General features: G+C 42.4%; 1 protein-coding gene across 5 annotated transcripts in view; it reads right to left on the bottom strand.

The window, feature by feature from the left end:
* The window catches only part of SH3GL3 (SH3 domain containing GRB2 like 3, endophilin A3), a 134,854-nt gene that overhangs the window by 12,727 nt on the left and 108,775 nt on the right, over nucleotides 1–13,352 (bottom strand). For all 5 annotated transcript variants that reach the window (XM_036072907.2, XM_036072908.2, XM_036072911.2 and 2 more), the window contains one exon: nucleotides 13,166–13,275. In XM_036072907.2, the coding sequence (XP_035928800.1) occupies nucleotides 13,166–13,275 (110 nt within the window). The remainder of the gene's footprint in view (nucleotides 1–13,165; nucleotides 13,276–13,352) is intronic.

Here is a 13,352-nt window from a genome sequence, read left to right on the forward strand (position 1 = left end):
CTCTTAGGCAGCGAGAAGTGTATTATCAAAGATTCCATCTCAGTCCCACGATGGATTCTGCTTAATTGACCTGCATCCTTTCATCTCCCTCTTTTCTGTTTCTTTAGAAAGAAATGATGAAGAAAATGTTCTTGGAATGCATTCCTGGCACAGTCCCGTGAGCTTTGCTTTAAATTGTTAGTGAAATGCTTGACATTTTTCCTTTACTTTATAAACATTATGTGCAAATCAGTCAGAATCCTAATGGAAAGTAATTTCCCATTAATACAGGCTATAAAATGCCATTTTCTTTTGAAACTATGCCCCAGAAACAAACAGTACAGGACCCCTTTACACTCGCAAATTCCACCCACAAATCACCGCAGCCCAATGCTGGAGTCGGGGGCTAAAGCTACTGCCAAGGGCAATTTCAGAGAGGCCGCCTGGGAAGGGCCGCGGTGGAGAGTCCAGCCATTGGACACAAAGCCTTCGGAAGAGCCGTCTTTTGCACATCTGTGATCTCTGGCTGACCATCGCTCTTCTAACAACTTAATCTGCCCAGGGACCTAGCTACTGGCCAAGAAGGAGGGGACAAAAGCACTGACATGCACAGTCTGGATGAGAAAGCCAAAGAACTCACTGCCCTATCAGCATTTTCTTCTTCCAAGTGAGATGCAGACTCCCTTTGCAACCACTTGCTGGCTACGGATTCCCCGCAATCAAGAATCTTGGAAATAAATCATTCCCAATGCTCTTGTACATTTTAAATGTTCCCCAGTATTCCTCCTTAAGGATATAAAGTGAAAATCTAGAAGGTAAAGGGTCCAGCTCTGCTACTTACGGCCTCTGTGGCCTTGAGAAAATCTCACTTAACCTCTACGAGCCTCCACTTACTCATCTGTAAAAGGGGCATAATAACCGCATGAGAAATGTGTAGGAAGTCTTTAGTACATTAGCTGACCCATAGTAAGTACTCGGTAAGTGCAACTGCTATATTGTTACATTGTTATTGTTACTATTTTATTTTCTACTGTTACCACTTCCTTGCAATATTGTTATGGCCATGAAATGAGATATATATATCTCATCATCAAATAATATATACCTGGCATATTTTTGGCACTCAAATGCTATGTCCTTATGCCTTTAAGTGATACTTTGGTTAAAATACTTCTTCACTATCATAGAGGACCACACTTCCCACACTGCCAGTCTGAGAGGTCAAAGTTAGTACCGCTACAGGTAGATGAGGACACCCTTTGTCAAAGAAGAGCTGAGTTCTCCCTCGATGAGAGCACGGCAGCCTGGGAGCTGGACCCTCGGTTCTGGGGTCTGCTAGCTGTGCTCCACTCAGATACAACAGAGTGTGGGGAGGGCAGGCGATGGGCAGCCTGGGGTTGGATGCATTTTCAAAGTTTTTACTTAGTTTTTCTTTTTTTTTTTTAAAGATTTATTTATTTATTTGAGAGAGCGAGAATGAGAGAGAGCGAGTACATGAGAGGGGGGAGGGTTAGAGGGAGAAGCAGGCTCCTCGCCGAGCAGGGAGCCCGATGTGGGACTCGATCCAGGGACTCCAAGATCATGACCTGAGCTGAAGGCAGTCGCTTAACCAACTGAGCCACCCAGGCGCCCACTTAGTTTGTTTTTCTACCCAGCTTCTTTCCAAACAGAAATTTTGAAGTGGCTAACAATAACACACATATTCAGAATACAGTGTTTCTGGACCAGAAGTCGAAAAGCAAAGCCACAAACACTAGGGAAACAATAGATTTTCATCCAAACAAGAGAACTTTCAAGAGTAAAAGGAGGGCATTATTAAAAACTAAACTAAAGCGACAGACACGGGACTGTCTTGGGGCAGTTCGCTTGCGCCTTTGCCAAGCGAACGAGGATACATGGTGGCCCTGACGTAAGGGGAGGAGGGGAGCGTGAGGCGGCTGCATGCACATCAACGGTCCCTGTGCGGGTCCTTCGCATCTGGCACTGAGCTTCCCGGGGGCCAGGGAAAACAGGGAACAAAATGTGGTGCACAGGGGCGCCTGGGTGGCTCAGTCCTGGGATCGAGCCCCGCGTCGGGCTCCCTGCTCCGCAGGAAGCCTGCTTCTCCCTCTCCCACTCCCCCCTGCTGGTGTTCCCTCTCTCGCTGTCTCTCTCTCTCTGTCAAATAAATAAATAAAATCTTTAAAAAAAAATGTGGTGCACAATTTCTTTAAAGAAGGAAGTATACCTTTTCTTGAGGGCCATCAATTTTCCCATTATTAAATACATCTTTTATTCAAATATTAAAGAAAATCTTGAAAACAGGAAAATATCGCCCATAATCCTACTACCCTTTAACCTGGGCTACACACAGATGTCGACTTGCAAAACTGTCATCAAACTGTCATCACACTATACTTACAACTTGGTGTCTTTCTTTTCCACTCAACCATCATACCATGAACATTTTTGTTTCTACATAATTTCCATGTGAATGCATTTGAAAAGCTACATAATATCCCATTTGATGTACCATTATCTACTTAACCAGTATCCTACTATTGACAAATATATATAAACAAACACCAGTCATTAGGTTATTTTCACTTCTGACTTTTCATGTCTCTAGACAGCACTGCAACAGATGGACGAATAGGCTATTGCTTAAATTACTTCCTTAGGATACATTTCTGGGAACGAAGCCACTGAGAATGCATACACATTTTTATTAATTTCGATAGATACTGCTAAATGGATTTCCCAGTGAGTCACCCCAGGGCTCGGCAAACTATGTATGGCCGGCAGGCCAAATAATGTTTTAATGGAACACAGCCTTGCTCATTCATTTTCACATTGTCTAAGGCCGCTTCTAACCAAGTCACATGGCTACAATAGAGGCCGAGCCCACGAAGCCTAAAGGATTTACCACTTGACCCCCGACAGAAGACATCTGCCAACTCCTAAGTTACCTTAATATGCATTCCCACTAGCAGTGTGGGCATGGGCGTGGGCCACCCTCTAACGGAAACGAATTACGTGGGACCCTACAGAGAGGTCAGCGGGAGACAGAACAGATGTTTTCTTCCTCAACAAACGTGTAGTAGATGTCCGCGGTAGAAACCACAAGCTAACCACCAAAACCCATGCTTGCTTTCTTCCCCAGGAATATGGACACAGGTAGGATGTGGCTCTCCAGCTTCCCTCCCCCTCCCCAGCCTTTGCAGCCAGGTACGGCCATCAGACTCTGCTCTTGCCAGGCTGGGAGTGGGAGTGATGTGAGCCATTTAGGGCTCATTTCCTAAAGAGGAATCTCCAGCCTGGGCTCCCACTCTTAATTTCTACCTTTTGAACCACTGTTTTTTGGAGTCTCTGTGGAACATTAACTACTCTTACCTAACACAACCTAGTGCCAGCAGTGGGGTGTTCTCACCATCAAGTTTGGGATGCTGACGCAGTGGGCAGCCAGTGATGAGGAAGAAGCAGGTAAAGAGGCGTGAGAGCCGCTGACCCTCGTCAGGTCATGGCAAAACATTCGGTGAAACTGCTGCCTATACCTTTGAAAGCATATCGCATACCAGTAGCTCTGAAGAAAAAAGCTGGATAAAATAAAATGTTAGTGTACATGAGCCCTTCTTGGTGCATCCAGCAAATTATTATAAGAAAGACAAGAACTGCCTGGTTTGTAAGCAAAGATACAAGGGAAGAGAGAAAGATCAGAGGTGGGGTCCCAGCGCATTGAGAAAACTTAACTGCTTCTCTGTCCCAAAGAACAGAAGACAAGCAGGCTGTTATTCCAAATCATTCTGAGACTCTCTAAGCCAAATGAAAGACCCAGTTCTGCAGCAAAGATGAAACGAAAGGCATTGCCTCCCCACTTCCACTCACCTACTGATTGAGACGGCCTCGAGGTAGCCTCTGTAAGGTAAGGAAGGCTAGACAAGAAGAGGAAGAAAGAAGGTGGCCTTCAGGGTGGGAGGATGGGTTAGCCTGGTGATGGGTATTGAGGAGGGCACGTTCTGCATGGAGCACTGGGTGTTATGCACAAACAATGAATCATGGAACACTACATCTAAAACTAATGATGTAATGTATGGGGATTAACATAACAATAAAAAAATTAAAAAAATTAAAACCAAATGCAATTCACACACAAAAAAAGAAAGAAGGTGGCCTTCAGAGCTCCACCTGAGGACGGGACCTGGGGTGTGGTTACCAGCCCGGGAGCTGGAGATCGGAAGCGCAGTAGGTTTCTGAAGGCACCGTGTGTGAAAGGAAGCACAAGCCTAACCTGAACACATCTGCATCCCTTCAGCCTTGACAGGCCCTCAGGGCCCCCAGGCAACAGTAAGGACAAGTCCCCCAGGGTGCAGCTTTCCAAAGCCTACTTCCTCCAACGTGAAGACACAGCAGACAAATCTAGGGACCCAGGGGACACAGGCCAAGAGAGGTCCCCTGCACCTTCCAGAGAGCAGAACCAGGGTCTAATCGAGGAGCCTCTACCACGGCCAGGGGGCCTTGCCATTCCTGTCCAGCAGAATTCCATCTCTCTACGCACTAGCACCTGGCTGTGCGCTTCCCACTGGCCCTGCGGTGGCTGCCCAACTAGAGACCACATCCCCCAGCTCGGCCACCACCCATGGTCCTCTGATTCAGTTCTCATCCCTGCTTGTGAGACTGTCACTTCTGTCTTGCTGGCTTAAGAGGAAATGTCTAGCCTGGACCACTGTTCTTTCTCCCCTTCCTGCTGGCTGGCATGGCGATGGCTAGGACAACATGGAAGCCACATGATGAAGCTGCCCAGGCCCAAGTGACCCCACGGACGCTGGGAGCACCACCCATCGTGGACTGCTGCATGAGTGAGAGAATCCTATTTTGTTGAGCACTGGTTACACTTTGGGGTCTTTAAAAAAAAAAAAAAGACAGAAACTGGTATTATTCTAATAGGATACAAAAGAACTCTCCAGCGTACTATGCCTGGGTGTGCTCTTGACAATATATTTTTTTTTTTTTAAAGATTTTTTATTTATTTATCTGAGAGAGAGAATGGGAGACAGAGAGCATGAGAGGGGGAGGATCAGAGGGAGAAGCAGACTCCCCGCTGAGCAGGGAGTCCAATGCGGGACTCGATCCCGGGACTCCAGGATCATGACCTGAGCCGAAGGCAGTTGCTTAACCAACTGAGCCACCCAGGCGCCCCTCTTGACAATATTTTAATGAAGTCAATTTTATTCAAATAACTTCAAAGATTTTTTTTTTTTTTGAGAGAGAAAAAGAGAGAGCAAATAACTTTAAATGAAATGTTACGTCAAAGATGTAAATTGAAAACTAGTGCCACATGCCATAGAGACTGTAACCAGGAGACTAATTATGATGGAAAATACACAATTTTTTTTTGAGAGAGAGAGAGCGCGCACGCCACTGGGGGAGGGGCAGAGGGAGAGGGAGACTCCTCAAGCAGACTCCACGTCCACTGCGGAGCCAGATGCAGGACTCAGTCCCTCGACCCTGAGATCACCACCTGAGCCGAAATCAGGAGTCAGACGCTTAGCTGACTGAGCCACCCAGGCACCCCCAAAATAGACAATTTTATTAAATTCAAGCTGGGTACTCTTGCCTGCAAAAGGCTTTCAGGCCAAGGCCTATCTTCTCTGCTAAAACCTGACATTAAAAATATTCAAGTCCAAAACTGTGGCTTTACCTCCTTGAAATCAGAATGATGAAAAAAGAATTGAGAACAGAATAACTGTCCTATGATATGATTCAAGGTTCTTTATGTCTATAGTCACTCGGCATCCAAAGCCACCTCGGGCAACAAACAGCAGAGAGACGTGTCCAGGGGGACACATGCGCTGAAGGACCCGAGGGGGGTTGCTGCTGACACCCCAGACTGAGGACAAGACTGCAGCCTTCCTTTCGATCTCGAATCATCATCAATCGTAAAATAGGTATTTTTAAAAATTTCCCAAGTGACGTTAGGAAACAAGAATGAACACTGCTGGCAGACCAGAAATCGTGAAGAATGTGAGAAATAGCTGGAAAGTGGATGTGGCAGATGGAAGAAATGAAGCCCAGAATGGTTCTCGAAGATGCTCCAGAAGCGGGCCCTGAGGATGCCCAAAGCCTAGAGTCGGTGTGGACTGGAAGCTGGATGACTGGCTGGCATTCTGGGAAAAGAACGGCCAGGTGAGTCCTCCCATCCCGGGTCTCCACCAAGCACCGGGGAGCCCAGGCATCTGCCTCCAGGAAGGAGACATGAGGACAGGGACCTGAACTACAAAGTCAGGGCAGTGAGGACGCAAACACCCAGAAAACCAGAAACCAATGCACCTCCCTCAGCAGAGCATCCCTTATTCCCTCACAACCAGGGGAGGTGGGCAGTGGTAATAAAACACACACATAGAAAGTATGATTAATATTCTTAGAGAGACATGAAGAATCTAATGACTTCTCAAATTGCATGTTAAAATTTAAAAATCTGACTATTGGTGTGATAAGCAGAGTAATAACCATCTCCCCACTCCCCACCCCAGATGTCCACATCCCAGAACCTGTGGATTCCTTCCTTACATGGCAGAAGGGGATCTGCAGATGTGATTAAATTATAGATCTCAAGATGGAACGATAACTCTGAATGACGTGGGTGGGCCCAATTTTATCACCATGTAATCACAAGGGACCTTAGAAGAGGAAGGCAAGAGAGTGAGAGTCAGAGAAGGAGGTAGGACAATGCAAGCAGAAGTCAGACAGCTTGGAAGATGGTCCACTGCTGGCTTTGAACATGGAACGAGGGGCCACAAGCCAAAGAATGCAGGCAGCCTCTAGAAGGTAGATGAGACAAGGTAACAGATTCTTCCCCAGAGCCTCTTGAAAAAACACCAACACCTTGATGTTAGGACTTCTAACCTCCAGAACCTTAAGACAGACAATAAATTTGTGTTATTTTAAGTTTATTCAATTGGAAAAAGAAATTCAATAGATGGGCTAAATAAATGAATGGGTACAAGGAAAAAAATACACAAGGTGAAATTTTCTCAGAGAACAAAGTAAAAAGAACAGAAATCTAGAAAGCAAGAAGGAAAAAATGAGCCAAAGAGAAAGAGACAAAAGTTTCAACATCTAATAGGATTTTAAAAAGAAAAAAATGAGAGAGAATAGATCAGGATATTTAAAGCATTAAAAAAAATTTCCCATCATTAAAAACAGTATGAGTTATCAAATTTAAATAAGGGTCAATGAGAACAAAGGGAGGGGAGGGGAATATAACCAATCTTCCCATAATTCTGATAGAACTGCCATAATTCTGATAGAATTCTGATAGAACAGGAAGAGACAACTTCATAATTACAGTCAGAGATCTCAATACCCCTTGCCTGAAAATTAATAGAAAAGACTAGACAAAATATCCACAAGGTACAGGTGACTTGAACTATGTTATCAAACAATTTGACCAAATTGGCATTTGTAGAACCCTTCACCCAACAAGAACAGAATACACGTGCATTTCAAGCAAAGAACATTTACTAAGATGGATCGTATCCTGGGTCATAAAAAGGAAGTTTCAAAAAATTTTAAAGGGTACAAGTCATTTGGAGTATGTTATCCAAGAAAAATGGAATTAATTGGAAATCTAAAATGGAAAGATAGGGAAAATCCCCCAAATATATGGAAACTAAATAACATACCTCAAAATAAACCATGGGTTAAAGAGGATATCGAACATGAAACTAGAAACTATTTTTAAGAGGATGAAAATGAAGACAACACACCAAGATCTATGGGGCACTGCTAAAGCAGTACTTCGAGGGAAAAACCAGCACTAAACACACAGATTAGGATGGAAGAAAGGACTCAGTGACCTCAGCCTCAACCTTAAGAAATTAGATGGAAGAAGAGCAAATGAAATCCAAAGAAGAAATGGAGTAATAAAGATCAAAGTGCAACTCAATGAACTAGAAAACAATAAACAATAGAGAATCAATGCAACAGAAAACTGGTTCTTTGAGATTGATACATCTATACACAGAGAGAAGACACAAATTTCCTATCAGAAAAGAGAGCAGTGACATCACTACAAAGTCTATATATAATCTTACAAGGAAAATAAGGGAATATATTAACAACTTTATCCCAATAAATCTGGCAACTTAGATGAAATGGACAAATGCCATGAAAGGCACAAACTACCAAAGCTCACTCAAAAAGAAACAGATAACCTCAATAGCTTCATATCTATAAGGAAATTTAATTTGTAGTTAAAAACCTTTGCACAGGGAAATATTTTAAAGAGTAACTTTACAGAGAAAGCTGACAAATACTGCCTCAGCCAGGTGGTCAGCAAAAGCATCGATTACAATTAACATGAATAGTAATATTTCATGTTGATACCCTGAGAATGGCACTTGGCCTCTGTGGTCTTCCAATTTCATATCCCAATTCCGTATCACCAGTCTCATCATGAAAAAAAATATCAGACAAATCTCAACTGAGGGACATTCTACAAAATACCTGAACACTACTCCCCAAAGCTGCCAAGCTCTTAAAAACAAAGAAAGTCTTAGAAACCATCACAGCCAAGAGGAGTCTAAGCAGATATCATGACTAAATGTAATGCACTGTCTTGGATGGGATGTTGGAACAGAAAAAGGACATTAGGTAAAAATTAAGGAAATCTGAATAAAGTACAGACTTTAGTTAATAATAATGTAGCAATACAGGTTCACTAGATGTACCAAACTCATAAGATGTTAATAATAAGGGAAAAAAATAATAAGGGAACAGTTTTGCATATATAGGAATGGTGTGTACTATCTCTGCAAATTTTCTATAAATCTAAAACTATTCTAAAATTGTCTTTAAAAAAAAAACCTTTCTCACAAAGGGTTTATCCCATGAATATAAGATTGCTTTAATTAATTTAACATAACTCACCATGTTAACCAACTAAAAGAAAAAACATACTATCATTTCCATAGATGCCAAAAAAATTCATTCCTGATAAAAACTCTCAGCAAACTATGGCTGGAAGGGAATTCAATCTGATAGAAGGCATCTATGAAAAACCTACAGCTAACATCATACTTAATTGTGAGATACTGAACGCCACCCTTCTCACATCAAGAACAAGGCAAGCAGGTCCGCACCAACTATTCTATTCAACATTATACTGGAGGTTCTAGCAGGTACAAAAAGACAAGAAAAACAAATAAAAGGCATCTTAACATCCAGTAAATCTTTATTTGTAGATGACATGATCATCTATATGGAAAAACTACAGGATCTACAAAAAAGCTGCTGAAACTAATAAGTGAATTTAGCAACATGGCAGGACACAAGATGAATATATAAAAATCAACTGTATGTCTATACATAGCAATAAAAATTGGTCATTGAAATTTTATAAAAATAATGTTTAAAGTCATGAAAAATATGAAGTATTGAGAGACTGACTTAAAAATGCATAAGACTTGGGGCGCCTGGGTGGCTCAGTTGGTTAAGCGACTGCCTTCGGCTCAGGTCATGATCCTGGAGTCCCTGGATCGAGTCCCGCATCAGGCTCCCTGCTCAGCAGGGAGTCTGCTTCTCCCTCTGACCCTCCCCCCTCTCATGTACTCGCTCTCTCTCATTCTCTCTCTCTCAAATAAATAAATAAAATCTTAAAAAAAAAAAAATGTATAAGACTTATCTGCTGAAAACAGCAAAACATGGCAGAGAGAAATTAAGAAAACTGAAGTGGGAAAATAGACTATGTTCAAGACTGGAAAACTCCATATTGTTAAGCTGTAAATCCCCACTGAATTGATTTATAGATTCAACCTCAACCAAATCAAAATCTGAGCGTGATTTCTTTTATAGAAATTGAAAAGCTAATCCTAAAATTCACATAGAAAAGCTACTAGAACAGCCCAAACAAAGAGCTTTGAAAAAGACCAACGTTAGAGGACTAACACCACCCAACTTCAAGACTTATGATGAAGCTAGAGTAACCAACAATAAAAAGCTGAATGACAATGGAAATGTAATGATAGTACACTGTGTGATACAGCTGTGAATATTATTTTAATGCTCATAACATTGTAAATATTGATATAGGATATAAAAATGGAAGTTACCGCTGAGGCTTCAGAACTGTTAAAAAACAAAAATGGACGTAAAGGAGACTGCCATGTAGAAATTACAAACACAAAGCCCAAATTAGAAGAGATAGGAAACTAGTTTTCACAACTCTTCATCCCAACCTTATCTATGCTATAGATGGGTCAGGAGATGGAGATCAGAAAGGGTTTTTAGAGAAATCTCTGGAGAGCCTGAAAGAGGGGGGTGTGTTTACGTTCTTCCTATTTCACATCAAGTCAAGGGAGACATTTAAAAAGACCCGTAAGAGGCGGACCTGGGTGGCTCAGACATTAAGTGTCTGCTTTCGGCTCAGGTCATGATCTCAGGGTCCTGGGATCGAGCCCCGCATCAGGCTCCCTACTCCACAGGAAGCCTGCTTCTCCCTCTCCCACTCTCCCTGCTTGTGTTCCCTCTCTGTGTCTTTCTCTGTCAAATAAATAGAATCTTAAAAAAATAATAAAAATGGGGCACCTGGGTGGCTCAGATGGTTAAGCGTCTGCCTTCAGCTCAGGTCATGATCCCAGGGTCCTGGGATCGAGCCCCGCATCAGGGTCCTGGCTCAGCGAGGAGCCTGTTTCTCCCTCTCCCTCTGCCTCTCTCCCTGCTCATGCTTTCTCTCTCTCTCTCTGTATCTGTGTCTCAAATGAATGAAAAAAAAAAATCTAAAAAAAAAATAATAAAAATAAAAAGACCCATAAGAGAGCTTGAAATATGTTCCCTGGAGCTTTAAGAACAGAAGTGGTAGATGGAAAAAGAGAGGAGAAGCCAATTACAATCCCTTTGCTGACACCAATCTTTGCCCTACAATAGGCCAGAGCTTGAGGGGGGAGCCCAACTTCAAATCAAGATCCTGCATCCATACACTCAAGCGAGAGGAGGACTTATGTTACCCAAGAAGTGCCAGATAAGTCACGGGGCTGCCCATGTCTTCACCAAGAAGTAGAGGCAAAGACATTTAACATAACAGCATGGGTTGGGGAGTTGTGCATGGTCAAAGTGATGGTGACATGATGAAAACAGTGATTATGAGTAACTTGGAAGGAGGAAAGAGGAGGTGAGGAGAGAAGTTCGTGGGAGGCTAAGGACAGGGAACGCAGTCTTCATCTGCCATATCAGGAAACCACAGATCTTATCCCAAACCAAAAAATCAAGAACTAGCAATAGAAGCATATCATTTAGAACAATGGAGCTAAATACCAAACAAAGAGCTGAAAGTGGGTTCTTCTGAGAGCAGGAAATGAAGATGAGGAGAGGGTAGAAAGGGAGACAGCTGCTTTTCATTAAAGGCCTGGTAGCACCACTTTCTTTTTAGAACTATATACACATATTAGTCCCATCATTTTTATTTTTTAATTGAAAAAGAAATCTTAAAGGATAGCAACAGTGTTGGAAGAAAATCCCATGGACCAGTGTGTTACGAAGAGGTGGTTTGAAATCCATGGGCAAATAAGTGAACTTCAACTTCAGTCTCATACAAAAATTAACTCAGAGTGGATCATGGACTGAAATGTAAACGTGTACAACTCTGGGGAAAAAGCACAGGAGAACTTGTTCAGTCAGAGAAAGCTCAGACTTTACACCAAAAGCACGATCTTAAAAGGAAGAAATGAGAAATGACTTCACCACAATTAAAAACTTTTGATCTGCCAAAAACCCTGTTAGAATAAAAAGAAGCTACAGAGTGAAAGAAAATATTTACAAACCACATATTCGTCAAAGAACTTATATTCAGAATACATAAAGAACTCTAAAATCGCAACAATAGGGGCCCCTGGCTGGCTCAGTTAGAAGAGCATCCGACTCTTGATCTCGGGGTCATGAGTTTAAGCCCCACGTTGGGTGCAGAGATCATTTAAATAAATTAAACTTAAAAAAAAAACACAACGCAACAATAAACTGGGGAAAAAACTTATTAACATCCCCATACGTAAAGAATGTGTATGAGTCAATAAGGCAAAGTAAACAACCTAAAGGAAAAAGAATAAATTACACGAACACACAGTTCAGACCTAAGAAAATACAAATGGCAAACTAAACTACAGGGTGGGGGAAAGTTCAGCTTCACTAGTTATCACAGAAAGGCAAATTAAGATTGAATACTCTTTTTTACCCATGAATGCTTGGCAAAAATGGAAGTCAAAAGACCCGGGTATGGGAAACAGGCATTACTACATCAAGAGCAGTGTGCCCGTCTGGGAAGGTCATCTGGCAGTAGCTACTATCATTTAACATTTGCATTCACTCTAACTTAGCAATTTCACTTCCAAGGAAGACCTGCCCATCAGCACATAGAAGCAGATACAGTGCATTGCTTTTAGCAAACAACTGGAAACAACCTTAGCGTCCATTAATAGGGAAATGGTATAAATAATGGAAAGCTATGAAGCCATTAAAAAATAGGGGGATAGAGATTGATCTATATGCATGACATGGGAATAACTCCAAGAGAAAGCAAGCTGCAGAACAGTACACCTGGTATGATCTTGTATTTGAAAAACAGAAAATAATCTAAAACCATGTGTATATAGTGTAGACAGGGCAGGGTTCGTACCAAATTGTTAACCGTGGCTACATCCAGGGAAGGGACAGGGATGGAGCAGGTGACCACGAGAAACTACAGCATGACTTATACCGATTGAATGTTGTTTTTCGCCGTCGGATCATTTTATCCGAGAACATATCTGTGTCATGCATCTAACGAGAAAATAATGATGCAGCATTTAAGACACTGCCTAGCATCCAGCAGGTGCTCAACAAATGCTCGTTCAAACTTTTTAAAAAAAAAAAAACTAGTGAAATATTTTGAAAGAGTTCAAAATGTAAATACAGAGGACCACGAAGCCCTCTGGTGCCCTGGCCAGGGTTTTAACATATCAGAAGGCAGTAAGTGGTGGAATTCTTCCTGGTGCCCGTTTTTGAAACTTGACGTAAGTATCCAAAACCAGGAAGCAGGAAAAGGAGCATTCCTGAGAGGAAAGGGGGGTGGGATTCACCAAACAACTAAAGAAAAAAATTCAGGGTCTCACACCAAATGCAGCAGTAAGCAAAGGCCTCCCTCCAGAGCACACTTAGCCACACAGAACGGTCATCTTACCTGTTGTCTTTGCTGACGAGGTGGTGGACACCCCATTGAGCTCACTAGGACTCCTTTTGATGGGCCGTGGCTTATACTCTCGTCTGGGGACACTGGATGCAGCTGATATTCTGAAAAACACATTTTAAGATCAGTCAGACGTCAGATGAAGAAAGCCACGCTTCCAAATGTACGTTTGCACTGCTTG

This window comes from Halichoerus grypus, chromosome 8 (assembly GCF_964656455.1).
Source record: "Halichoerus grypus chromosome 8, mHalGry1.hap1.1, whole genome shotgun sequence".
NCBI lineage: Eukaryota > Metazoa > Chordata > Mammalia > Carnivora > Phocidae > Halichoerus > Halichoerus grypus.